This window comes from Molossus molossus, unplaced genomic scaffold, assembly GCF_014108415.1.
Source record: "Molossus molossus isolate mMolMol1 unplaced genomic scaffold, mMolMol1.p scaffold_m16_p_21, whole genome shotgun sequence".
Taxonomy (NCBI): domain Eukaryota; kingdom Metazoa; phylum Chordata; class Mammalia; order Chiroptera; family Molossidae; genus Molossus; species Molossus molossus.
The window spans coordinates 21,819,642-21,845,729 of NW_023425357.1; the positions used below are offsets into that span (position 1 = coordinate 21,819,642).

At 52.6% G+C, this 26,088-nt stretch overlaps 1 protein-coding gene across 1 annotated transcript in view; it reads right to left on the minus strand.

Annotated features, from left to right (window-relative positions):
- Positions 1-1,771: 1,771 nt before the first annotated feature.
- The window catches only part of ATP2C2 (ATPase secretory pathway Ca2+ transporting 2), a 69,715-nt gene continuing 45,398 nt past the window's right edge, over positions 1,772-26,088 (minus strand). Inside the window, exons 10-27 of the mRNA XM_036274470.1 lie at positions 26,012-26,087; positions 22,302-22,368; positions 17,215-17,339; positions 16,969-17,066; positions 16,020-16,121; positions 14,369-14,458; positions 11,815-11,916; positions 11,139-11,295; positions 9,758-9,928; positions 8,907-9,004; positions 8,761-8,811; positions 7,597-7,763; positions 6,258-6,326; positions 6,044-6,160; positions 4,839-4,986; positions 3,352-3,450; positions 3,087-3,228; positions 1,772-1,964 (exon numbers count right to left, since the gene is read on the minus strand). Coding sequence (XP_036130363.1) covers positions 1,846-1,964; positions 3,087-3,228; positions 3,352-3,450; positions 4,839-4,986; positions 6,044-6,160; positions 6,258-6,326; positions 7,597-7,763; positions 8,761-8,811; positions 8,907-9,004; positions 9,758-9,928; positions 11,139-11,295; positions 11,815-11,916; positions 14,369-14,458; positions 16,020-16,121; positions 16,969-17,066; positions 17,215-17,339; positions 22,302-22,368; positions 26,012-26,087 — 1,998 coding nt within the window. The 3' untranslated portion in view covers positions 1,772-1,845. The remainder of the gene's footprint in view (positions 1,965-3,086; positions 3,229-3,351; positions 3,451-4,838; positions 4,987-6,043; positions 6,161-6,257; positions 6,327-7,596; positions 7,764-8,760; positions 8,812-8,906; positions 9,005-9,757; positions 9,929-11,138; positions 11,296-11,814; positions 11,917-14,368; positions 14,459-16,019; positions 16,122-16,968; positions 17,067-17,214; positions 17,340-22,301; positions 22,369-26,011; position 26,088) is intronic.

The window sequence follows — 26,088 nt, forward strand, 5'->3', positions numbered from 1 at the left end:
AGTGTTTTATAAATGCAAGTCAAGCGAAATTGCTTAATGGTGTTCCAGTGGACTTGATGAAAAGGTCTTCATTTGAGTATAGTTTGATTTATCCATTATACGTTATGACTCGTATTGTGTTTTATGTAGTCAAATTTTACTTCTTTATCGTTTCCATTTACAACCTACCTTGGGTTTTCTTTCGTATGGTATAACTAAGGGTTAATAGTAATTTTTGTTGTTGTTAATGCAAATGTCAATCGACTCTGGTTCTGTCTTATTTTTTAAGGGGAAGCCTATTTCTTGGATCACTTTGCTGAAGGATCCTAAAGAGAGAGAGAAGGGGCAGCAGAGCAAGGCCCCGTGGCAGGCTTCCTGTGAGAAATAATTTGGTCTTGACCGCTCAGCAGGTGCCGAAGGTTGGCAGCTGCCGGGCAGATATCACCCCTGCTGGAAGGTTTCTGCAGCCAGCCCCTCCCTCGGCCTTCCTTTTGCAGAGATGGCACATGCATGTCTCTCCCCACTGAGCTCTGATGTCACTTGGGGGGGCGGTGCAGAGGACCATGTGACCTACCCCCTGGGCTGTGGATATTACATTGGAGGACTCTGGGAGCTGCAGGGGTTCGCTCTGACTTTTACCCGGATCTCACCCAGGTTTCACTGTCCCGGGCAGTCTGTCTGACAGTGGCTGTGGCCACGTGTGATGGTTATTTTCATGTGTCAACTTGACCTAGGCTGTGGTGCCCAGTTACTTGGTCAAACACCAGTCTAGATGTTAACAGTAATTTTTAAGATATTTTTAGATGGGATTAACCTTTAAGTCAATAGACTTCGAATAAATCAGATTACCTTCATAATGAGGGTGGGCCTCTTCCAATCAGCTGAAGGCTTGAGAGACAAGACTGATCCCCGAGAAGGAAGGAGCTCCACCTCAGACTCGAACTCGAGCGGCAGTGTTGACCCTTTTTCCTGAGTCTCCAGCCTGTCGGCCTGCCCAGCGATCACGTGAGCCAGTTCCTAAACAGTGCTCCCTCCTCCATCCCACTGGTACAGCTTTTCTAGAACACCCTGGTTAATAACGGGGGGTTATCATTGTGGCCTCACTTCCTGAAAGATGGGAGTTTCATTTCTGGCTCTCCGTGGTGGTTTTTGTCCAGCTGCAGACAGAGGAGTGGACAGACCACTCTGCTCTGCCATCCTGCAGCTAGAAGGACAGACTCGATTTTAACAACAGTCCGGGCAGTGGGTAATGACTGCCAGACAGGAGGAGATATCCCAGTTCCTGGTTCTAAGGGACAGGCCGCTCACTGTTCATCTGAAACGCTGGGGCCCTCATTCGGGCTGTGAGTGCTTCTCACCATGTATGTGGGGATGAGCACAAGGCTGTGCGTTTCCAACCAACCTGGCCACTTACAGAGAAAACACTCACTAAATCCATCAAAATAATCATCACGTTCTGGCCTAGCACCTGATGAAAATACCCAACACCCCCATTTTGTGGAGGAGGAGATGGGGCCCGAAAGGGGTCCATGAGCAGAGACATGACTGTGCCCCGCCCCCCGTCTCCCCGTCCTGCCAGGGACCCCGCATTCCTCACGAGAGGGCTGCGTTGCGTTGAGCCGTAGTGCGTGCACAGGCAGACGTGGCTTACAAAAATCACTGCCGTTTAATAAATAGAGGTGTTTTTGGCCCGGCGCCCGGAGGGAGAGTGAGGATGCGGCCTGAGTCTCCTGCTGGCTTCCAGAAGAACTCAGTGAGTGACCTAATGCTGCGGTGTCCTAAAAACACCCTCTGGAGAGGGGGGGAGGGGCTGCAGTCACATAAAAATATAGCTTATTTAGGGGATCGTACACTGGTTGGGGTCCACTACACATCTGCGAGGTGAATCTGGGAGTTCTTGGAGGCGAAGCATAATTTTTCACATAGTTTGAAGAGCTCTGACAAAATGAACACAGATGAGGTCAAGCTGATTAAAAGCATCAAATCTGTAAGAAGGTGAGGAGAGAAAAGGGTCAGAGAGCTCAGGCTGTCCCCCTGTCCCTGGCCACCAGCCCGCTCTGCCCAGGACTCGGCCTTGCAGCTCTCGGGAGCCTTTGCTGCGGCTGCTCCCTACCCCTCGTCCTTCCTTCCAGGGAGACGGGCACAGGGGCCAGCAGCTGGGGACCAGCCCTTCCCATTCCCTTGCACCAGCTCCGCAAGGACCCGTCGCCTTTCCCGGTGGCTCAGGGCAGTGGGCATGTTACCAAGGTCCCCTGTAATGGATGCTAGCCTCCCACCCCTTCTTGGGGCAGACGCCCCTTAACCATCGCTTCTGGCCCCCCAGCCCACCCTGACTTGTTCTAGTGCGTTAACCCCTAAAGACCACCCCTGACCCCACTGTATCTTATTGTCCAGAGCCATCCCTAGCTTCCTGTCATCAGTGATTTGAGACAGGTGTGGTGCCCACGCACGGTCATGGTGCTTCCTGCCGCGTTGGATGGAAACCTCTATTACAACGTCTGTGCCCACAGGAGACCCGCCTGGGCACTGCTTTTTAGATTCTGGGAAGAGCTGACACTTGCCTCAGACCCCCTTGCTCTGCCTGGGGCGGCCGAGGACAGGTCGGGGGAGAGTACAGGGAGGAGGCGGGAGGGGGTGGTATCTGCCCTGTTCTCTCCAAGTCCCTGTGGTCACGGTCTCTCTCTAGGTGACTTCCTCCCACTTCTGCTGTCATCATAGCTTCAGGCAAAGGAGGCAAGCCACCCTGGGCAGCTTCCAAAGAGAGAATGAGGGTCTGCAGGGCAGCCTAGACCAGGGTGGAGAGCCTGTCATTAAATCCTGTCCCTTTCAGCAAGAACAACTGGATGGCCAACTCCTCGTCTTTAGGTAAGCAGGTGTCCAAGTCACAATGGCCCTGGTTAAACCCCACTGCCCGTGCGGAATCCCTCCTCAGCTGGGGCACACAGCGCGCCACAGGCGGAGCCCGACGGTCACTGCACCTGCCATCTGTGCTCTGAGCCCCCTTGCCCTGGGCCGTCCTGCTAGAGGCACCTTTCTCTGCAGTGCCCTGGGCGGTCCATGTCCCTGTCAGTGGCCCTCCTACCCAGTGCAGGCACCCTCCTACCCACCATGCACTCCTAGGTTCTCCGTCTGGAAGACCTTCTGCAGGGGTGGCAGGTAAATCACGGCCAGCTGCCCGAGGATCGACCCGAGCACCGAGTACAGGAACATGCGGTTCTGGAAGAAGCCCATCTGGAATATCAACTTGGTCTGCGGGAGAAGGGCGCGGGGCCGTCTCAGACCAGCACGCCGGTGCCAGAGCGCCCGCGGCAGGGACCGGTCTCAGGGCACAGGGCAGGACGCTGAGATGGCCCTGCGGGCTGCAGGTCTCACCTGAGAGCGGCAGGTCAGGGCATTGAAGAGGTCAAAGAACACAAAACAGGTGAAGGTCATGGTCGTGGTCCGCTGGGTGCTGGTCTTGTCTTCAGAGACCTGGAACACAAGTGCATGGGCTGAGGTGATGCTGTCCCCTGCCATGAACACCCTTCCCGGGGGCCCGGGGGTGGCGCCTCCGTAACGCCGCTCGTGTTCAGACCACAGCACTGCGGTTTGACTGGGAATTGATCGAAAGCCTCCCTTCAGTCTTGAGTCCACTGGTGTGACCCAGAAGGATGTCTCCCAAACCATCCCAGGACCCCACCCTCTGCCAGCACTGGGAGGGGCCATGAGCCTTTCCCCCGGAACTGCGTGCTCGAGGGGAGACCTTGCCTCCCAGGACGTGAGTTACATCCACTTTGCAGCACCCCGAACCCATGGAGAACTAAGGCCTGGGGGCTGAGTGAACAAAGCCACAGACCCCTCGCTGTCTCGGGTCTCGTCCTGGCTGACACCGAAGGGGCGGGCTGGAGCCCAGGGTGAGAAGGCTCTGGCCATGCTGCCGGGACTGCCCTTTGCCTGGCAGAGGGGGCGATGAGCCCTGTCTGGCCCAGAGGTTCACACGGGAGCAAACTGTTAGAACAGGGCCACTCGGAGGGCCTGAGAGTCTGCATTTCTCACAAGGTCTGGGGCACTGATACCGCTGCGGGGACCCTGTGCAGGGGACAACTGTGTCTCCCTCCACAAGGCTCAGGGCAGGGGAAGATTTTGAGGAGAGCTGTTCCAGAATGGTGGCGGTCCAGTGTTCCCCCCCTTCCTGCACACGGCCAACTGGGGTGAAAGGTCTGGACGGTCACCTGTCTCATTCCATCCAGATCACTGGATGGCTCGGGGTGGGGCTCCCTGAACCTGCAGGCCGTAAAAAGACCCCTAATAAGATCCTGCCGCCCTGGCCAGTTTGGCTCAGCGGTTAGAGCGTCGGCCTGCGGTCCGGAGAGACCCGGGTTCGGTTCCCGCTAAGGGCACGTACTTCGGTTGCAGTTTGTCCCCGGCCCTGGTTGGTCGTGCGGGTGGCGGCCACTCGATATGTCCCTTCACGTCGATGTTTCTCTCTCTCTCTCTGTTCCTCTCTCTCCCTCCCACTCTACCTGAGCAAAAAATGGAAAAATGTCCTCGGGTGAGGATAAAAAAAAAAAAGTCACTAAAAAGATCCTGCCAACAACCCCCTCAGGGAATAAGGAGCTTGAGTAGATTTCAAATTGTTTCCTGGTGACAGAGGCATGTGTCCCATTTAGAAAAAAGCCTGAATTCTTTGCCCCTGAGGCCTCCTATCCCTCCTGCCTCTTCCCACCTCTGCAAAGTCAACCCCGGCCCATCCCCAAAGCTACTCTGTATACCTACGCTTGTCATCCCCCAGCGGGGACTGTCCACCTTGCTTCCTACAGACCCGGCCCTGAACCAGCCACCGCCCAGGCTTGGACCGAGTGGAGCCAGGGTGGACTTGCCTCCTTCCAGAAGATAAAGAAGGTCCCACTGATGATGACCAAAGCTGACAGGAGGATCTTCACCATGAGGGCTCTGTTGAGGATCATGGCCTTGATTTTCCTCGGTGGCTGCCAGAGGACGTCTTTGTCCACTGGCTCTACCCCCAAACTGCTCGGGACAAAACAGGAAACTTTGGAATAAACCACTGAAACGAAACCTGAAGCAGAGACGTGCTCACGTCATCAACAGCACGGCCAGGACGGAGGTGGCAAGTGCCTCTATGTCCCATGTGAGCCGGCAGTGGGGTCTTCAGTCTCGTGGGGACCTCCACATCTTTGCTGGGAGCCTGTCCTCCCCACCTTGGCAACCCGCCTTCCTCCATCTGCACACCCCGTGACCCACACCTAGTCATTCCTCTGCTCAATTCCCATCACCAGGAGGAGACCCAGCTGCCCAGGAGAAACAGGATCCAGGCCCTGCCCATCCCGAGCGCCCCATCGACTGAGGGCCACTGCCTTCCCCACTGAGACAGTGGGAGGTGGTGGGGGCATGGAGGAGCGTGTAGAATAGGGATCCCCAATTTGGGCATGGGGGAGACGACAAAGGCCACCCCTCCTCCCCTCAGCAGGTGTCACTGGTGATGATTAATAAGAGTAACAAGAAATCCGCTACATCTGAAACACCGCCTATGTGCCCAAGCCCAGCGAAGTGCCTGTCAGTTTTGGCCTTCCTGCCCCCTGCCCCCGTCTTCCTCCGGCACCATTCGGCTCGCCCAACTCCCCCTGCGCGCTCCTTCAGCCAGTTTTTACTGAGCTCCTCGTCTATGCTGGGGTACTGCAGGGAACACAACCTCGTCTCCACAAGCTAACATTCTAAAGGGAAGATGGATTATATATAACCAGATAAGCAAGGAAATACATATTTCCTGTCGGGGGGAGAATAAAGCAGGGGAAGGTGACTAAGAATGAGGAGAATGATGTTAGAGTGATCACGGAGGACTTCTCGAAGGCGGTGACCTAAATGAAAAGGATTGGGCCATGCAGCTAGCCCAGGGAGAATGTTCCACTATCCCCCACCCTGCCTGCTTAGGCGTTGCCCCTGGGCCCAGCATATCACACTTAACTTTTCTGGGGTTCCTTATGGCCAGTGATGGTGTTTGCCCACCTCTAGCCCCGGGCCCCTGCACAAAGTAGCTGTGGTGGTCCTGGCCCACCCGGTGCCTCACCTCTGTGCTGGCAGCCCGTCCATGATGATGTTGATCCACAGGATCTGCATGGCATTGAAGGGGTTGGGCAGGTTGCACATGGTGGACAGAGTGATGAGGCCCAAGGCCGAGATGCTCCTGCAGGGCACAAGCAGCAGAGCAGGGCACTGTCAATGGCTGCTCGCCGGGAGCAGACGCAGCCCCTGACGGCACTGGGAGACTAGCCTCTACTTACGTGCTCAGCTGGAATCGGACGAAGTTCTTGATGTTATGGAAAATGCCCTTGCCTTCTTCCACTGCACTTCTGCAAGAGAGGAGAAAGCCTTCACTCCCAGAGAGGGCCCGGGGGAAGGGTCAGCCAGCTGTCGGCTGTAAGGCGGGTCCATGCTTGGACCCTCCCTCCTGGCATTCTCGGGGACACTTCCCGAGCCATGGTCATTCTTCTGTCTGAAGACTGTAAATGACTGTCATCCAAGCCCGGGGACTCGGCCCTTACACAGGACTCCCGAAGTACCTAGCGCACCTCTGTGGCTCACCCATGACGAGGCATAGCAAAGCCAAGGGATCCGTAAGTCAGTCCAGGGGCCCAGCAGGAAGAGCCGTCTGCTGTACATTTAGAAGGCTCTTGGCACTAATGTAGCAGAAAACTGTCTAATCCCTCCTATTTTTTTTTTTTTAACTAAAATTTTTTGCAAAGGAACAAAAGCGGTAGAGCTATATGTTAACTACATTTTCTCACTAACAGGAACTGTCTTATGAATTCCAATGGTGAATCCATTTGTAAAGAAAAGATTCCTTTGGTCGAGTTGACAGTCACACCAAACTTTAGGAAGAGTTTTTTTCCCCCACCCCCAATTACTGTAATTTACTTAGACCACATCGGTGTTCATAATTTGGGCATTTCTGTCTAATCTTTTCTGTGTGCATGAAATGTACATATCAACGTAACACTAGACTCAAACTGAATAGACTCATTTCTCTCAAATGGAATATATTCATTTCCAGTGTTTCTCATTGAACACCACAGTGTGAGTATTTCTCTGCCATTAAAATGTTCTTCAGTCCGGCCGTTGTGGCTCAGCGGTTGAGCATCCACCCATGCACCAAGAGGTCGCCGGTTCGATTCCCGGTCAGGGCACATGCCCAGGTTGTGGGCCTGATCCCCAGTGGGGGGCATGCAGGAGGCGGCCAATTGATGTTCTCTCTCATCGATGTTTCTCTCTCTCTCCCTCTCACTTCCTACTCTCTAAAAAAATCAATAGAGGGAAAAAAATTAAAAAAAATAAAATTCTTCCAAGTGGGTTTTCTAGCAGCCACGCCGTATTCCCATCTCTTGCTGCTGGCATTTAGGGTGATCCACGGCTTCCTTGTGCGTGTGGTGCAGCCCGCGCAGGGCACAGGGCTCTGCTGCACCTTCCGTAACAGTCCCCTGGCTGCTGCCGGCCACTAGCCCCAGGGTGGCCCCTGTGACCCTGCTCTGAGTGGTGTTTGGGCCTGGGGACACCCTGTATCGATAGCACAGCTGCTTAACCCACAGGTTTTTGCCACTAAAAAACACCTAAAGGGCAACTTACATGATGGCTGAGAAGTCATTGTTCACCAGGATCATGTTGGCAGCCTCTTTGCTGACATCTGTCCCCATCTTCCCCATGGCGATTCCAATGTCTGCCGCCTTCAGGGCCACTGCGTCATTCACCCCATCCCCCGTCATGGCCACAATTGCCCCCGAATCCTGCAAAGCCTTTGGAAAGAGGAGGGGAGTGGAAGTGACCTGAGGCCCTTCCTTCCGGATCCTTCCTTCCCTCCTGACGCCCTGCCTCTCACACTGTGTGGCCGACAGCAGAGACCCCTTTCTGGAGGGCACTGGCGCCAGCTGGCCTGAGTCTGACCCCGGCTCCATCCACACTAGCTGTGGGAACTGGGCAAGCCTTGAATCTCTCCATCTCAGTTCCTCCATCTGCAAAATGGGAGCAACGGTGCCTCCTTCCCAGGGCCGAGGTTAGGCCTAAACTAAGACCCCGGATGTGACAGTGCCCTGCAATAGTGAAGGCTTGACCGGTCAGCCATCACCACTAACCAATAATAATCAACCTGTCCCCTGAAACCATGTGGCGCCCAACATTTTCTTTGAGGAATAACTTGCATAGAGATTTACTCTCTAGAACGAAAAGAACAACATAAAAGAAACAACACGACTCCAACAGAGTTAAAGAGCAAATCCTCAAAGTATACGTGGGCGGGAGACCAAGAACATTTCCAGGACTCTCATTCCAGCACTTCTGTTTCATGATGCACAATCCAAAAATCAGATCCACTCTTTATTTGGCACCTGCTGTGTGCCAGGCACTGTGCCAAGAGCTTCACAGGCCTGATTTCCTTGGATCCTCTCGCCAACCTTGGGAATTAGCTGATGTCATTCACCTTATCCCCACTTGACAGACAAGAAGACTAAGGCCTGGAGTTAACTCACAGAATATGCCAATGAACACGCGACTAACAAAGGCCAGCCTCTCTTTATCTTTCCCTTTGCATCACCCAACTCCCGCTCCCTGATTTCAGTGTATGGGGGACAGGGCCCCCAGTTCTCCCCTCCCCAGAGGCTGATGCAGCTGCCCTGGACCCAGAGGAGGAAGCCACAGCTTGGGCCCTGGACCATCCTGCAGAGCGGAGCCGCCGCTGCCGCCTGGACTGTACCCTGAAGGACAAGTGAGGCAGGACCTGTCCCCCACACAGCTTACCTTTATGATTTTGAGTTTATGCTTCGGGCTGGTCCTGTAGAAGACAGATATCTGGATGTAAAGGTATGAAAGAGAAGAGTCAGCGAGTGCGAAGCTGGAAACATAACCCCTCCACTGTTTCCCAGTGAGCCCTGGGAGGCTCCCACCTTGTTGACGTGCTCAGCCAGCTGGCTCTGCTCCATATTCTCCACCTCCTCCCCGGACATGATGCTTGTCTTCTTGGTGCACAGGCCGATGCTCTTGGCTGTGGGGTGGGGAGAGTCCATTCTGAGGGCCTGCAGCTGTGGCCGTAACCCTAACCCTCGCGCCCCTCACCTGACAGCAGTCCCTGCCTTGGTCAGAGTAACAAGAACAAAACGACGATGGCTACCATTTACTGAGCACCTGCTATGCTACATGATCTCACGTGAACCACAGAATCAACCCACAGCAAAGGCCGTCTTATCCCTCTTAAAGATCCGGAAACTGAGAAGGAAGTAACTTCCCCAAGGTCACAGAGCTGGAACCTGGCAGGGTTCTGTCTGGTTCCACAGTGCCAGGCTGCCCCAACCCAGAGGGGCAAGAAAACCAAGGTGTGACAACTGTCAGCAATAACAAGCAGAGTAATGGGAAAGGGTTGCTAACTAGCCCTCTGCTGATGAAGAGCCCGAGGGTCAGAGTGGTTCAATGACTTGCCAAGGGTACACAGCAGATAGCAGAAGCCAGACTAGAACTATACACTGGGATCAACACAGCCTGTGAAGATCATGGATGAAAAGCCCTGGCACACAGTGGTTCTCATTATACATGAGGTCTTTTCCCCTTTTGGAGAATCTGCCAACATTTTGGAGACCACGGCCTTTGAAGGTGGAATGCCGGTACACGCATCTTAGAATCTTTCCTAAGCACCGAGAAGGTGAGCATGCCTGACCAGGTTTGTCAAGGATTAACCAATGGTAGCGACCCCACTGTAAAAGATGGCCGGTCTTTCTCCCTCCCCCTCCCCCCTTCCCGTTACCTATTGCACAGGCGGTCTCCATGGCATCCCCCGTTATCATCTTCACGCACACGCTGGACTGGGTGAGAACCTGCACCGCCTCTTTCACACCCACCCTTGGAGGGTCGATGAGTCCGACGAGACCCAGGAAGGTCAGCTGCTCCAGATCGGGCCCAGAAGCCAGGGCCAGCACTGGGGAGAGGCCAGACCCACAGGAGTGTCACTGGGGGATGAGGGGACTGATTTTACCCCCGTCAGCCCGGACCCCACTGTCACACTCCTGCCTGAGTTCCCGGACTACAAAGGGGGGGCAGAGATCTCGGCAGTGGCCAGCAGGCCTGTGCTGGGCAGCGGGTCTCACCCCCAGAGAGAGAGAGAGAGAGGCTAGAGACAACCCCCTGGCAGAAAATAAGACCTCTGTCCGTGGTGGCAACGAAGCCCCTCCCCTCCCCAAGGGAGGCCGCGAGGCAGTCCGAGCGCTGGCCCCCGCCGGGACGTTTCCAACAGCTCTCCTGGCCTGTCATTCGCTCCGCCCTCCTTTGGTCACCGCCATGGACTGGGGACAGCAGTTACCCCAGGCTAACAAACCGTGCAGGAGGGGACATGGGTGGAGGGCTGTCTCAGTGGCACAGAGCCGGGCCCAGCTCCTTGGGGCGGGCGCTCCTCGGGGGGCGGCGTGAGAACCGTAGTCCGTACCTTACAGAGAACGGACGGGGCTGTGGCCCGGAGGCCTCCAGCCATGCGCCGGTGACACAGGTGCCATTCCTCCCTTTCCTAAGGCTGAGAAGTCCCCACCCTGCACACTTGTCAGCAAGTTGCCGGCAGTGTACAGTCTGTGTTCCTGAAGGGGAAACCGAGGCCGTGGAAACCAAGGGGGCAAGCCCGATGCGTGACCTTTGCCCCGGAGGGAAGACAAGTGTTCCGGGGGGTGTTTGACCCTCTCTCTGAAACGGACGGGCCATGAAATGGCCATGAAAAAGGTGGTTGTCAGGGCTCAGTCCATCGGGGAAGGCACAGGCCCTGGTGCAGAGAATTGGAAATGGCCAAGGAATGAAACGTCTGCCTTGATTTAAAAGCGCTCTAGGTTCTCCTGACAGGAAACGATGAGCAAGAAGGCCCATCAGGAAAATCGGTTTTTCTGGGGCGTCCCAGTCACCTGTCTTAGAAAACCCGGCAGGCAGGGTTTCACCTCTTCCTCCTCACGAGCTGCACCTGGATGAATGGGTGTCACTGCGGGGGCGGGGGGTCCCTGTCAATTCCACACTTGCTTCACTTTCATTGGCCACTGCCTGCGTGCCGTTCTCTCCAAGCTCCTTCCTGACTAAGGACCCTGCATCGATGTGCTTGGAAAGTCAGTGTCATGTGCAAACTTAAAGCTTGGGGCTGAGCCACCAGCACTGACCCCGCAGGCCAATAAACCCCATCTTCTTCTCTTCCTGCTGCCAGAAGGATTTCTGCTGGGGTGTCAGTGGCAAGGAGATGCCCCCATTGTTGTACGTGGTACAGTAACGAATCACTGCTTCAAAGGCCCCCTTCATGAAGTAAATGTCTTCCTGTTCCTGAAAAAGACAAAAGGGAGGAAAAAAAAAAAATCTATCCCTGGATGCTTCAGCTCTTCGTGACTGTCACCTACCTCATCCACAGAGATGTTCATGGCAGGGCTACTTACAGTCGCCTGTCAGTTTTCCTCAGTATAGGACAGATGAGATCAATTACAGGAAATCCACGGGTGGAATACTACACAGCCCATAAAAGGAACGGGGCTGATCTTTGTACCCCCATCCCTCCGTACGTTAAGTCGCCTCATTAATGTCGATCAGAGGATACAGTACGTTTCATTAACTGGTCACATGTCAGCCAGTGTTATGTTTTAGGTATGTGACTGGTTACTAGACGTCTATTTTGGAACACTCTGTCCCAGACCATGAAGGGGAGTTACTTTGGGGGGGGGGGGGAGATGGGTAAGGAGAAAAGAGAGGCAAAATGATAACGAGCTTCCACTTTTAAAGCCAGAGTTCCATAATTTTTTCAATCCTTGCCCGAGAATCGGGCAGAAAGGGGCAGGGAAGCAAACTCACCTCGTTCTTGGGCTGACACTGGACTGCCATCCACTTCTGCTCCGAACTGAAGGGGATCTCTCTCTTCCTCACGTAGGAATCTTTAATGTTCCTTAAGTCCATCTAGGATAATAAAACTGACGCTTTCAGTGAGTCAGCCTAGAGCGATTGCTATGCCAAGCTCAGTCCATTTAAATGGTTCATTATTCAAACCATCTCAGGCAGATGAGAAATCCAAGTGTTCAGCTTACAGAGAATGGCCATTTGCTTTCAAGTGTCCCAACTCGGGGGTTGGGCAGGGGGCTCTTTCTCTGGTCCCAGGGGCAGAACCACAAGGTCTTTGAAATAGCTTCTAGCCAAAACCTACTCAGAAACAGCAGCCTGGGGGTTCCTGTCGGCAAACATGTTGCAGACCTGAGGGTGGAGCAACTGCCCCCAAAGGATCCCCCACATTAGCAGGGTGGCCTGTTGTCACAGCCTGGGGTCCTTGCCAGACCTCTTTGACAGTGTGGGGGCCAGTGAGTTGATAGCTCTGAGCCTCAGTTTCCCAAACTGCACCCCAGTCCTAAGCTGTGCATCCTGTTGCCCTACAAGGGGTGAAATGGGTCCTTAGGAGGACAAAAAAGTTCGCTGCTTTTTATGTAAAGCACAGATATGCACAGAGTACATGAACAGACATACGATATATCTGTGGATTAAAATTCTGTGGAAGAAGTGATTAGAAAAAAATGTCTAAAACTCCTTAGGAGGATATTATGGGTTGCACTATGTACCCTTGAAAGATGTGTTGAATGCCCGGCCGGTGTGGCTCACTGGTTGAGCATCAGCCCATGCACCAAGAGGTTGCCGGTTCGATTGCTGGTCAGGGCACATGTCTAGGTTGTGAGCCCGATCCCCAGTGTGGGGCGTGCAGGAGTCGGCCAGTCGATGTTCTTTCTCATCAATGTTTCTCTCTCTCTCTCTCTAAAAATCAATAAAGAAAAAAATATATATGTGTTTAAGTCCCAACCCTCAGTACCTGAGAATGGCATCTTATTTGGACACAGGGTCTTTGGAGATGCGATCATGGTAAGATGAGGGATTTAGGGCATGCCTAATCCAAAGACTGGTGTCCTGGTAAGAGGAGGACAAGGCCACATGGAGACGGACACATGGGGAGGATACCACGTGAAGACTGAGGCAGAGGACAGTGACGCAAACCAAGGACACCCAGGATGGCTGCGAGCAGCCCGGAGAGGGCGTGTGGCCCTGCCCGCCACTTCGGTTTGGACTTCTGGTCACCAGACTGTGAGAATCAGTTGTTTTTTTTTCCTTTTTATCCTCACCTGAGGACATTTTTTTGCACTTATCTTCAGATAGAACGGGAGGTAAAGAGGGAGGAAGAGAGAGAGACACATCGAGTGGCTGCCACCCACACGATCCCAACCAGGGCCGAGAACAAACTGCAACCAAGGTATGCGCCCTGAGCGGGAACCGAACCCCGGGCCGACGCTCAAACCGCTGAGACAAACCGGCCAGGGCCAGTTTCTGTTCTTTTTAAGCACACGGTTTATGGTGCTTTCTTTTGGCTACTCTGGGACACTAACACGGGAGGGATGGTGAAGGAAAGGCTTAAGGATGAGTGAGAGAATAAACAGAGAATGCTCAGCACCATGCCGGTCTCACAGGAAGCGCTCGGTACACAGCAGCTGTTACTTATTTTATTTTTAAAGGTGTATTCTAAAATCCCACGCCAGGCCCCCCAAACAGTTTGGAGCCAGGGAGGAGTAAAACCCTAACACGTAAAAGAAAGAGGGTTCTGGAACCTCTGCCCTCCCTGCATTGCGTGGGCGGGGAGCCCACCCCGGCGTTCGGCTCCCGCTGTGACAGCCAGGTCGGCTGTCCCTCCCCTGTTGGGCGGGGGTTGCTGAGTGGGGCTCACCCTCCTTGTCTGGAAGGGGGCAATAGGCTCCATTTGGAATCACCAACATGCTGGGGATCATTTTCTTCTGTGAGTGAGGGGAAAGGACACGGCGCAGCGATGTCTTCACACCTTCGTGACCTTTACTGGGAGGTGGTGAAAGGGTAACCCTTCCCCTTGTCTGCCCGCCCAGAACTGGCCCCTGGAACACCCTGTTCTGGGCTGTGACATGGGCGAGAGGCAGGAATGAGGGCATCTGGTCTTGGGCTGGGGAGGGACAGGTGAACAGGTGGACGCAGGGTAGTGCCCTGCGGGACAGCTCGGGGTGCCTGAGGTGCCTGCGAGGTGGAAGCATCAGTGAACTTGAAGAGACGTCTGAGGTGGCCGGGAGAGGGAGGTCACAGCACAGAGCCAGCGGCCGGGAGCAGAACGGCTGGGAAGGAGCCAGAGGGGCCACTCCCACAGGACAAGCACCCATGAGTGGGCTTCTGCCCTGACTGAGGGGGGAGCAGACCTCTTCTGTTATTTCCCCTCTTTGCACAAAGCAGAGAGGCACAGCCATCCCCCCACCTTCCACGCTTGTGGGCAGCCGCTCTGCCCGGGCACAGCTCAGGGACTGACTGCTGAGCCCTGGAACCAAAGGAATGCATTCAAAGGAAATAAAAAATGTCCCACCTTCATTGCCAGGGCGAGCAAGGCACCTTCCATGGGCTGTCCCACCATGCTGTGCTCTCCGAGGGTAGCGTTGTTGGCGACACAGCCGGCCTGAAAGGGGGGATTTCTCAATGTCTTTAGTTAATATTCGGAGCCGGCCCCCTTTGGGGTCCTGGGCTCACGTGGGCATGTGAAAAAGTCGCACATGGAAGGCTTGACCCATTTTTGGATGGAGGTGAGAAACAAGATTTACTCTTCCAAATGCATCAGAGTCCCCGCTCTTTAAAATACACACAGTGGATACTTATTGCCTCTGCTGGATGCTGGTTGTCTTAGAGCCTCTGGGAGGAGACACGGTGGGAAGGCAGGTAGGCGGGTGGCGACTGGTGTGGGTAATGGCGAGGGACCGATACTGAGTGCGGGGTTTCTGTTTCGGGAGACCCAGTGTCCTAGAGTCAGACGGTGGAGGTGGCTGTGCAGCTTGGTGAATCTACTGAAAACCACTGAGCTGTGTACTGTGCAAGGGTGGCTTCTGCGGCACGTGAGTTCTAGCTCAATTAAAAATAGCGATTCAAAAAAGAAGCCCACAAAAGGGCACGGAGCGCGAGTCCCAGCTCTCCTCCCACACTGGCTGGGTGACCGCGGGCACTCACATCACCTCTCTGAGCCCATTTCTTTTTTTTTTCTTTTTATTATTCCTCACCCAAGGAGATATATATATATATAATATATGTATAATTTTTTTTTTCCATTTATCATTAGGTAGAGTGGGAGGGAGGGAGAGACAGAAACATCGATGTGAGAGACACATCGACTAGTTGCCACCCACACGACCCGACCAGGGCCGGGGACTTAACCATAACCAAGGTACGTGCCCTTGGCTGGAATCAAACCCGCAACTCATTGGTCCGCAGGCTGACGCTCTAATTGCTGAGCCAAACTGGCCAGGGCTGAGCCTATTTCTTTCCTTTTTTTCGTTTAGACAGAGTGAGGAGAGAGAGGAAGAGACAGAGAGAGAAACATTGATGTGAAAGGGACCCATTGACTGGCTGCCTCCGGCACGACCCAACTGGGGCCGGGGACAAACTGCAACCGAGGTACGTGCCCTTAGCGGGAACTGAACCCGGGTCTCTCTGGTCCACAGGCCGATGCTCTAACTGCTGAGCCAAACCGGCCAGGGCTGAGCCCATTCCTTAATCTGCACAATGTTAAGGTGACAGGACGGGCCTGGCAAGGTTGCTGTGATAATTAAGTGGCCCTGGGGTGGGACCCAGGAGGAGTGACACAGTAATTGTCACACAGGAAGGCGGCTGGGTGCAGGCTTCACAGGGGCCCTTCAATGTGGGAGGACAGATGGGCCCTGTGGTAGGATGCTCAGGGCGGCGCTGTAAGTACCGACAGGACAGCAGGCACCGCGTGTCACGGGCCACTGCCCGCCAGTCAGTGCGCACCTCCTCCGTGCAGGCCGCTCTAACGCACACAGGGCTCTGGCGCTTCTCTTGCCGCTGATGTTTCCATCTGTTCCCGGGGCCACTGTGACAACCTGACTCCTAGGGGTGGCCGAGTTGTCACCAAGAACCAGTTGGCCCGGTAACTGTTTCTCTTCTTAGAGAGACTCCCCATCAGTGCCGTTTTAAATGCATATTTCTCCCATGGTGCTTTGGACACTTACCTCCACTAATTTCCCCACTGAGATATTGGAAAAGTCCTTAATGACCACCTTTGATGGTAGAAGACAGACTATCCCTTCGCCATTATACCCAACTCCGCTGACCTGTAGGGCAAGGGGACAGAAGGGATGTCATCGAGTGTCAAAAATATGCTCCTCTGGTTGACCCATAATATCTTTTTTGGGGATCCATCCCAAGGACAAAATCCTAGCCACAAACAAGGCTTTGCGCACGAAGACGTTCCCTGCAGGGCTGTGTATTAATCAGAGTACCTCACTAACTGCCATGTGCAATAATTTTGCTCAGTGGGATATTCTGCAGCCGGTAAAAATTCTGGTTAAGAAAACCAAGGAACAGCACAGATGAGCGCTTATGTTGTAGAGTACAGGTGTGCAAACTTTTTCTCATGAGCCAGATGGCAACTATTTCAGCCAAGCAAATCTCTGTCGCAATGACTCAACTTTGCCATTGTGGCATAAAAACAACATATAAACGGAAGGGTGTGGCAGTGTGCCAACAAAACCTTATTTACCAAAATAGGCACTGGGCCACAGACTGTCACTGCCGACCCCTTGGTGTGGAACATTTCATGAAAAAAGCAACAACATACGAAATGGCACATTTTGGGAGCTTCCTATGGTGCCAATGCCCAGGAGACGCTCAGAACCACACATGGACTAATCATGGTGAGGTTACCATGGGAGGTTATGGACAATGGTCTTCTAGCTTTAAAATTTTATAATGTGCTTATTATTAAAGGTAATGAAAAATAAAGAGGGCTCCCTTAAACCACTCACATTCCTTGTAGCTATCGATAAGGAATTTGCACAATATCGCTCGTATTTGTTTTCTCCTTATTGTTTACTAGAAGACTCCCTGTGCTTCCTCGAGGAGGAAAGGGTCTGGCAGGGCACACCGTTGTCTTGAACCTTGTATATTTGCAGCACTCACCTCTGCACGGAGCCCATCAGACGTTAGAAGTTGGGTGACAGTCATTTCATTGGTGGTTAGAGTCCCTGTCTTATCAGAACAGATAACATTGCAGCAACCTGGCAAGAGAAAAAATCTGAGTTTATAGGAAAAAGCAGTCATCACCACCAACTCTCAGGCTTATAAAATACCCAGGGTGAATTAACATGGCACCAAAACATCCATTCTATGCAATTTATAAGAATTCAACCAGGTGGAGTCTCTCACCTAAAGTCTCCACGATCGGTAACTTCTTCACAATGACCTGCTTCTTGGCCATCCGTAGTACTCCCAGGACCAGTGTGATTGTGACAACGATGGGCAGACCCTCTGGAATGGCAGCCACAGCCAGGCTGGATTGAAAAGTCAGATGGGTCACCTTTAACATGCACTTAAGAACGATATGAATTCCCACTGCGATTGCAACACTTTTACCTGGTAAAGCTCGTCTCTAATGCCCACAAAGAAGTCCCTCTTTTATTTTCTGTTCCCCATTCCATGATGCACCTGCCTCCTTCTTCAACATCTATTACTCTGAGCTCCCCCACTGCAAACCCATGATTTTGGGAAGGGATCTATCCTATCAGACATCCACACTTTAGTGTGAAGTAGTCTGCCAGTTGCTTTGCCTCTTTAAGTGCTTTTGCACTTAAATTGCTCTCATTTATTAAAGAGAAAAGTCTCTGGGCTCTAGGAAAGAAATTTCCAGAATCAGGCAATTAGTAGAAGGTGGAATTTTTTGGTTCAGAGGGTCCTCCCTTAAATTTAACTTTTCATTGCTCTAATGCTTTAGACATTTCTGGTAAGAAAGCCAGACCGAAAATTAACACTGAGGGAGGCAAAGTGACAGAACTATGCCTTTAGATATCTGCTCACTTCTCTACCATCCCTCCAACTCTTTCTGTGTGACTTCATTCTCCCATAGCCATGGCTGACTGGATTAGAGCAGAACATGTGATCCGAGATGAACCAATGAGCTTCTCTTTCTGGGGAATCTGAACTGGGATTGAGAACATGGATCCCCTTCCTTTGGGCAGTATGTCCACATGTGATAGGCTGTTAAGAAGGGGCTCTTGCTGCCTCCGTTTGGCTCCAGAACAGCGGGGCTGACTGCTCCCCCATCCCACATTCCTGGGAAGGCCTGGCTGAGGGCAGAGGTCTGGTTAATGACCAGCTGGCCTCGGGCTGATGGGGGAGGCTGGAGATGAGTGAGGGAGAGGATGCTTTTGTGCAGAGCTGTGCCGTGAGCGTCAGCCGGCCACGCCCACTGTGGTTCACCCTCTGCATTGAACCTCCAGCAGAGCCCTGCAGGCCTTCAGTACATGTTTGCCAAGTGAACTAATGCTCAAGTGACTACGTGGCAGGTGTCTCGACCTACACTGGCCTAGCACGTGGCGAGCGCTCTGCGTGGGCTGCTGGAATAGGCCTAGCTGAGGAGACCCATTCAACCCCACTCACACACAGCTCATGCGTTTCGTCCAATCTAAGACACTGCTGCTCGTGGAGGACGCCGTTACCTTGTGTACCACTAAGAAAGATGAGAATGCTGCCAATTGATCAGCAGCATGGTGCTCCATCACACCGCTGCAAGAAGTCTGACTTCGGAGAAGTGAAAAAGGATGTGCATCTTAGAATCGAAGAAATACAGTGCATGATGGTGGCTTTTTACCCAGAGACAATACAGCCTTCGGGTCTATAAGCCAAGATCACAGGATCCAGTCACGGGACTGTGCCCAGTTTCCTTGGTGATGGCAAGAAGGCTTCCTTGGTTGTATGGTACAGGCTGATAAGGCTAACTAAGCAAACATTTGCGAGGGTTATGAGGGGGACTTTCCCCCTACATGGTGTGGAAGGGTGATTTTTGTACCAGGAAGCTTTCATAATAATAATAATAAAAAAAAGAATCGATAAACTAATAAAGAGTAGAGTGGGCCAGGAAAAGCAAGTATACCTTGGGTCATCTTGAGTGTCTCTTGAGGCAGAGGGCCTCAGGATAAAGTGTTTAGAAGAATGGGAGAGCCAGGCGCTGTGGCTCCGTGGTCGAGCATCGACCCATGCACCAAGAGGTCGATTCCCGGTCAGGGCACATGCCCAGGTTGTGGCCCAATCCCCAGGGAGGGGCGTGCAGGAGGCGGCCAATCGATGTTCTCTCTCATCGATGTTTCTCTCTCGCTTTTCCCCTCTCCCTTCCTCTCTCTAAAATCAATTTTTAAAAAAGTTAAAAAAAAAAAAAGGAATGGGAGAACTTCCTCACTGCTATCCTGCTGTTTCCACATTTCAGTTGGGTGGTTCCCAGTGACGTCAGTCTTGCTGCAAACCTTCTTTCCAAGTCACCAGCAAGCAGTCAAGTCTCTCTTACTGGCAAGTTTCCGGCGGAGCAAGCAGAATGAATGAGATGAAAGGGACCGTCAACACAGGAAATCAGGAATAACCCGGGGGGTAGGGTAGAGATGAACATGGAAACCTTTTTTGCTCTTTACCTGGAAATAGCTCATTGTCTTTTGGCTCAGGGAACTTTCCACGGGTTAGAAGATGGCAATGGAATGCATCATTATTTCGGGGAGGTCCTTAGGCATCGCGGTGTCGAAGCGCTCAGGCTCCCCAGTCCCTCTGCCGTCACCCCTGCCTCTGAAAGCGTAGTCCCCTGAGCTCTCTCTCCAGGGGCTCAGACTTCCTCCCTGGCTCTGCCTCTTGCTGGACCTGCCCCGGACGGTTCCCAGTCGCAGCCTCACTGCTCAGAGTGTGCTTCCGGAACCAGTAGCATCAGCGCTCACTGGAACTTGTTAGAAATGCAGCATCTCAGGCCCACCCAGACCCAGCGTCTGCACCCGTGACCTGTGTTGCACAAGCTCTCCCAGGGACCCTAAGGCCTGAGACCCCCGACGCCGCAGTGATCCACTCGTCCAGGATGCCCTGCCCTCGCCTCAAAGGCCACATCCCACGGGGCAGCCAGCTGCCCCCTCCTCGCTGCGCCCTCCCCCTCTCCTCTGTAACCAGCTGGGGTTCACGCCTCCAGTCACCTCCAGGCTCTGTGTCAAGAATGCTTTTCACCCCTCTGCTCTAAAAGAACAGTGGTGACGCCCTGGCCTGGTTGAAAAGGAGTCTGACAAAACCATTAGAATTGAGAGAGAAAGGAGCCCAGCATCGCCCCCATGATCTGTGCCCGAGAAGACCCCACCCTCTGATTTGCTCACCAAGGCCAGCCCGGCTCCTCCTGGTTTGCACCTCGGAGCCTTTCCTCATGCCGCTCCCCCTGCGTGGACACCCTCCCTGCTCTTGCCTTAGCACTATCCTCATCTCTCCAGCCTCAAGTCTTCAGGGAACCTTCCCCGGCCCCCTTTTCGGGGCAATCCTTTTTAACCCCTGTCTCAGCAACTGTTTGCTTTATAGCACTGATTATAAGTTGTAATGGATGAACTGCTAGGGCAGCTTTTTATACCAAGAACTAGCTTTTTAAGATATTCTGATGTAGCTTGGAAATCTGTCTCGTTATAGGACTTTTTTAAATAGAAAAGGTGGACTTGATTTTTTGGCTTGGGCCAGTTTCTGATGGGGTTTGCCTAATGTCTGTCATTTGCATTTTGCTTTTATGATTTTTGTCATACCTGTGTACTTTCTATATTCTAACTATACAGTATTCATTAAACCAACCATTTGCAAATGGTTGACTTTTTATGTATAAATCAGAAAGGTCCCAAGGATCCTTGGATAACAACATTCCTAATGATCCGCTCTATGCTCTTTCTTTTTTGAGATATAATTCACATACTATAAAATTCACCTTTTAAAGTATATAATTCAGTGGTTCTTAGTTATACTCAGAGCTGTGCAACCATCACCACAATCAACGTTAGAACATTTTTATCCCCACCAAAAGAACCTCCGTAACTGTTAGCAGCCACCCCTGCCCCTGGAAATCACGCATCTAATGTCTGTCTCTGTGGATTTGCCTATTTTGGACACTGCACGTAAATGAATGTATATAACATGCGGCCCTTTGAGTCTGGTTTCCTTCACGAGCCTCATGTTTTCCAGGGTCACCCGTGCTGCAGCGGGTGTCGGTGCTTCGTTCCTTTCTGTGGCCGAATGATATTCCACTAGATGATTTTTATCCATTCATTAGTCGATGGGCAGCTAAGCTTGTTTACATCGTGGGTTTGATATCCTGTATTTTTGCTCACGGACATTAAAACAATTTCCACCCTGGCCGGTTTGGCTCAGCGGTTAGAGCATCGGCCTGTGGTCCAGAGAGACCCGGGTTTGGTTCCCGCTAAGGGCACGTACCTCGGTTGCAGTTAGTCCCCGGCCCTGGTTGGTCGTGCGGGTGGCAGCCACTTGATGTGTTCCTTCACGTCGATGTTTCTCTCTCTCTCTTTTCCTCTCTCTCCCTCCCGCTCTATCTGAACAAAAAATGGAAAAATGTCCTCGGGTGAGGATAACAAAAAAACAATTTCCCACGTATCACCTACAGCGTCTTGCAGATACCAACAGCATGGGGGTCACCCTCTGGAAACCACGGGGCTTTCCAGGGGCCTAGAAATGTGTTGGCTTTTCTGTGTCCCAAAAGTGTCACCAGCCGCCTTTCAGCTGAGACGTATCCAGTCAGTGGCCATCCCTGGCGCTCTGCCTCCCTTGACTCGGTGAGCAGCTGTGGAAAAGCTGGGGCCTGCTCCCTGCTCATCTCTGCGTTGTCCGCCGAGACCCGGGCAGTGACTGCCACTTGTTAGAGTCACCGTGTGGAGGAAAGGCAAGTTCCTTGGGCTTCAAGTCAAGGGCCCTGATTCCCAGCCCTGCTGTGAGCTGGGTGGCCTGTGATATGTCCTTTATCCGATTCTATAGATTCCTCCATAAAAGAAGGACTGAGGTTCACAGGAGCAGCAGGAGCAAACACACTGCGCCCTCCAGACTGCTGCCGGAACCTGCACCGGCTCCGTCTCATCCTTACCACGGCTGCAGGAGGGGTGATCGCATCACTCTCGTTTTACAGAGAGAAAACCGAGGCACAGAATGTGCAGAAGTTTGCCCGAGGTCACACCGCTAGCACGTGGTAAAACCAGAATTTAACCATGGGCAGGCTGGCTCTGGACTCTGTACTATTAGCCAGAAAGATCCAGTGACAGGGACGGGAACTCCAAATCGTATGCTTTGTTTGTTCTGCAAGCTCTCCCGGGGCACCCCACCTGCCAGACAGCGTGCTACTGGGAGACTGCAGCTTGGGGTGGGGAAGATGCAGGTTCCCCACACTGTCCCTGCTCCCCAATCTCCGCACCTTGTCTTGCTGCACTGACGAGGGAGGGACGGCATGGAGCCCTTACCTGACCCCGATCGTGAACATGCTGAGAAGGGGCTTCCCTTGCATCCAGCCAATGAGAATGATTACACCTGGGGAAGAGACCAAAAAAGTGTGTATACTTGTACACACACACACACACACACACACACTCTCCAGCATCTGAAGGCACGAGGGCATTTCAAAAGTTTACAGGAATATAGACACAGGGCAATCATTAATAACCTCAAGGACTTGTAACCACTTTTTCCTTAAGATACCTTCATACCGACAAAAGAGAATGGTTTTACTTTCGGGAAAGGATCAGGCCAGTGCAAGTAAAGAAAGAACCAGATTGTTTGGGGCTGTTGTATACATCTACGGATTGTTCCAGAAGTTCCCAGGAGCTGTGTGTCTCCAGGACTGCGCCCCCACCATGTGTCCGATGTGGCGGATGCTGCTGCTTCCGTGATGGGTGGATGGGCCACTGTTCCCTGAATATTTTTGTTGCCACGTTCATGATTAAATACATTCCCTTTTCCATTTTCTTTCCCTCCATCGATCGTTTAACCAGGTTTAGTAAACACCAGGCCCTGTGCTAGGCTCAGGGTGCATGAAGACAGAGATGGACCCTTGAGGCCAAGAAGTGGCATGAGCCATGCTGGGGCCTGTAGAAGTTCACAGGATGTCCGGCAGTGGGCAAAGTTTTGGGGCCACTAGGGGCGGCCTCAGTTTGCTCATCTGTAAAGTGGGGATAATGACCATGCTTTCCTCAAAGAGCTGTTTTGGGATTTAAGATATGACAATGCCTCTGGAGTGCTGAGCGCAGCTCCCGGCCCACAGTGACTGCCCAGTCGTCGTTAACTGTTGCTGCGACTGTTATGGGAAGTGGTGGGAAGGTGAGTGGCGTTCCTGACACTGAAGGATTTGCTAAAGAACATCGGCTTTGTTTCGCGGGAACAGGGAGTCAGGGCAAGTTACGTGCTGGGTAGTAGTGGTGGCGGCGGTGGCGGTGGCGGTGGCAGTGTGTGTGTGTAAGGGGATTGCAAGTTCTGATTTGTACGTGTGATTTTTTTTTTTTCATTAGCTACAGAACTCAGTAGTCAAATGAAATCTTAGCTAGAACCCAAATGCAAAAGATTGGAGGGTGGACACTGTTAGAAACAGGAATGGGGCAGAGTCTGGGACCCCACCCTCTCGGACCAGATTCCCCCCTCCTCCACCAGGAGGCCTCCCTGCAGAAGGCTGCAGCTAGCTGACAGGGTCTCCCACAAGCCTATGCGCATATCTCCTCCAAAACCACGTGCAATAACTTCACATTGGCAGCTTGCAGCTGGCCGTGCTGAGAGTATTGACACCACAGAAATGGGCAGACGCTACTTTTCCCTGGAAGGTGTTGTTAAACATTTATCAGCACGCCACTGCCGCTCTGCATCTCCCACCTGGGTCCTGAGGGATCTATGGAGGCCAGTTTCAAAACTCCCACTCTTTTCGGACCATTCTTGAAATCTTTATTATGACGTAAAAGATCTGAGTGGTACTATGGCCTGGCCACACATGCCAATGTAACTAAGTTCGCATTTAACTTCAGAAATAATGGCAGACATAAGGCCGTGACCTTGTAGGACCCCTGACTCGGACCTTTTCGTTTTGTATGAACAATTGCATCTGGCGGCAAGTCCTGTTAATACCCTCTATTTGACAACCGGCCTCAAAGCACATCTACCTGGTGGTTGTTCTTGAGGCTACTGCGGTGGAAAGAGCAGCACTCACTACATCGCTGGCTCCGTCTGGTCACCGCTCGTCTAGAGCACTGTCGGAACTTCTCCTGTACCAGGGCGGACAGTGAACAGGTTCGGCTTCGTGGGCCACACGGTCCCTGCCGCACTCAGCCTGGCCGTCGCGGCGCAAGCGCAGCCATAGATGCCTTGGGAACGGGCGTGGCTGTGTTCCCGTGAAACATCGTTTGTGAACACCAAATCCGAATTTGAATTGAACCTCGAATTTCACATACTTTTCATGTTATGAAATATTCTTCTTCCGTAGACTTTCTCCCAGTTATTTAAAAATGTAAAAAAATAAAAATAAAAAATACTCTGCTTGTGGGTCGTTGCAAAAGTAGGTGGTGAATCGGGTTCGGCCTGGGAGTCATAGGTTCCACTCCCTGCTCTAGGTGGCAGAGCGGCCCCTGGGCATTCTAGACTGCATGTCAACATGGCAACAAAGGGGTGGTGCACTTTCCCTCCTGTGTCCACGACAGACATCACTAATCCTTCTCCGTCGTCTTTGCTGCCATGCCCGAGCCTCGCAATCCTGAGCAGGTAATCCAAAGTATAAGGGAACTAGACTGGAACACGGGGAAGGGGTGACCAGGGAGGAAAGGGTGGGTAGGTCTGTCCCCAGGATAACAGAATTGACGGCCCTGACTCCAGGGCTCACCCTCTTAACCACTCGGCGAAATTGACCACCTCTTACACGCTATGAAGGAGCAGGGGACACCTTCCCTACTTTTGGACTTACCTTTTGCTCTGTCTGGAATTCCCAATCCCCTCTTTTGTCACTTGGCAAATTCCTACTCATTTTGCAAGACCTGGCTTAACATGACCTCCTCCTTGGAGTCTCCTCAACTCTTCCACACCAGATTAACCCGCTCCTTTCACATTCTGCATTTGTTCGGGGGGCTCTTCCCCATTTGCCTAGGGCCCTTCCAATGGCAGAAGCTGTGTTTTACCCATCTTGGTGGCCCCAGAACGTATCACAGGGCCCAGGATGTCATAAAACACTCACGCGATGGATTCATGCATCTGGGTGACCAGGGGACAACAATGCTGCTGGGAGGGGCGGCTGTTTCTCCCAAGAAACCACTCTGGCTCCAGGTGTAGCCAGACTCACTAGTACTTCCTCTTATCACTTCTGGTACTATGGGCAGTGGTTTTGATTTGTTCCTTTATTAACTCATTAACTCAACACATGTTTATTGAGACTCTACTCTGGGCAAGGCACTGGTTGGTCTTGAAGTCAGGAACAGAGGACACAGACTCAAAGCCAGAGCTGGAGACAGCAGGAGGGAGCAGGTGAAGGGACCAGGGCCACTCCACAGTGATATTCAGGTGTAAGACCTGAACTCAGATCTGCGGCATCATGTCAATGCTGTCTTTGGGGTGTTATCAAAGGCCACGAGATATAAACCCAGGCAAAGCCTACTTAATGGCAGAGAAATCTGGCTGGCACACCACTAATTGACACGCTCCAGTCTCCCTTGCAAACAGGCAGGCTACGTGACTCCATTCGGACCGAATGAAAATGGACAAGAGCAATGACTTCACTTCCTGGTCCATGCCTTAACACTTTCCCACACAGCCTCCGTGTCCCCTTTCCCCAGCTTGTGGCTAAACAGAATTATGACCAGCCTCCAAGGACCCAGAGGAAGGGAGAGCAGAAATATAGTAGGGGCCTGGGCCCGAGACGGCGTTTGGAGGTGAGCTTTCCAGGAAAGCCGCTAGACCAAGAACATGTCCATGGACTATGGTGTGAGCAAGAAATCAACTTGGACCATGTTAAGTCGCTACCATGCAGGAGTTGCTTGTTCCTGCAGCGAGCCTAGCCTGACTCATCCAGAAGCCCTCTGTGGCTGTCAGAGCCTCCGATCCCAACCCAACCCCCGCGAGGTGAGCAGCAAGGTGCTTGAGAAGCAGCAGGGGCTGTCCCTGGCAGCTCTCGCCAGTCCCAGGACCGAGTGCAGAAACTGTCACTCACCAATTATACAGAATGAGATAAGTGCCAGCTGTTTCCCCAGACTGTCCATGCTTTTTTGCAGAGGCGTTTTGGGTGTC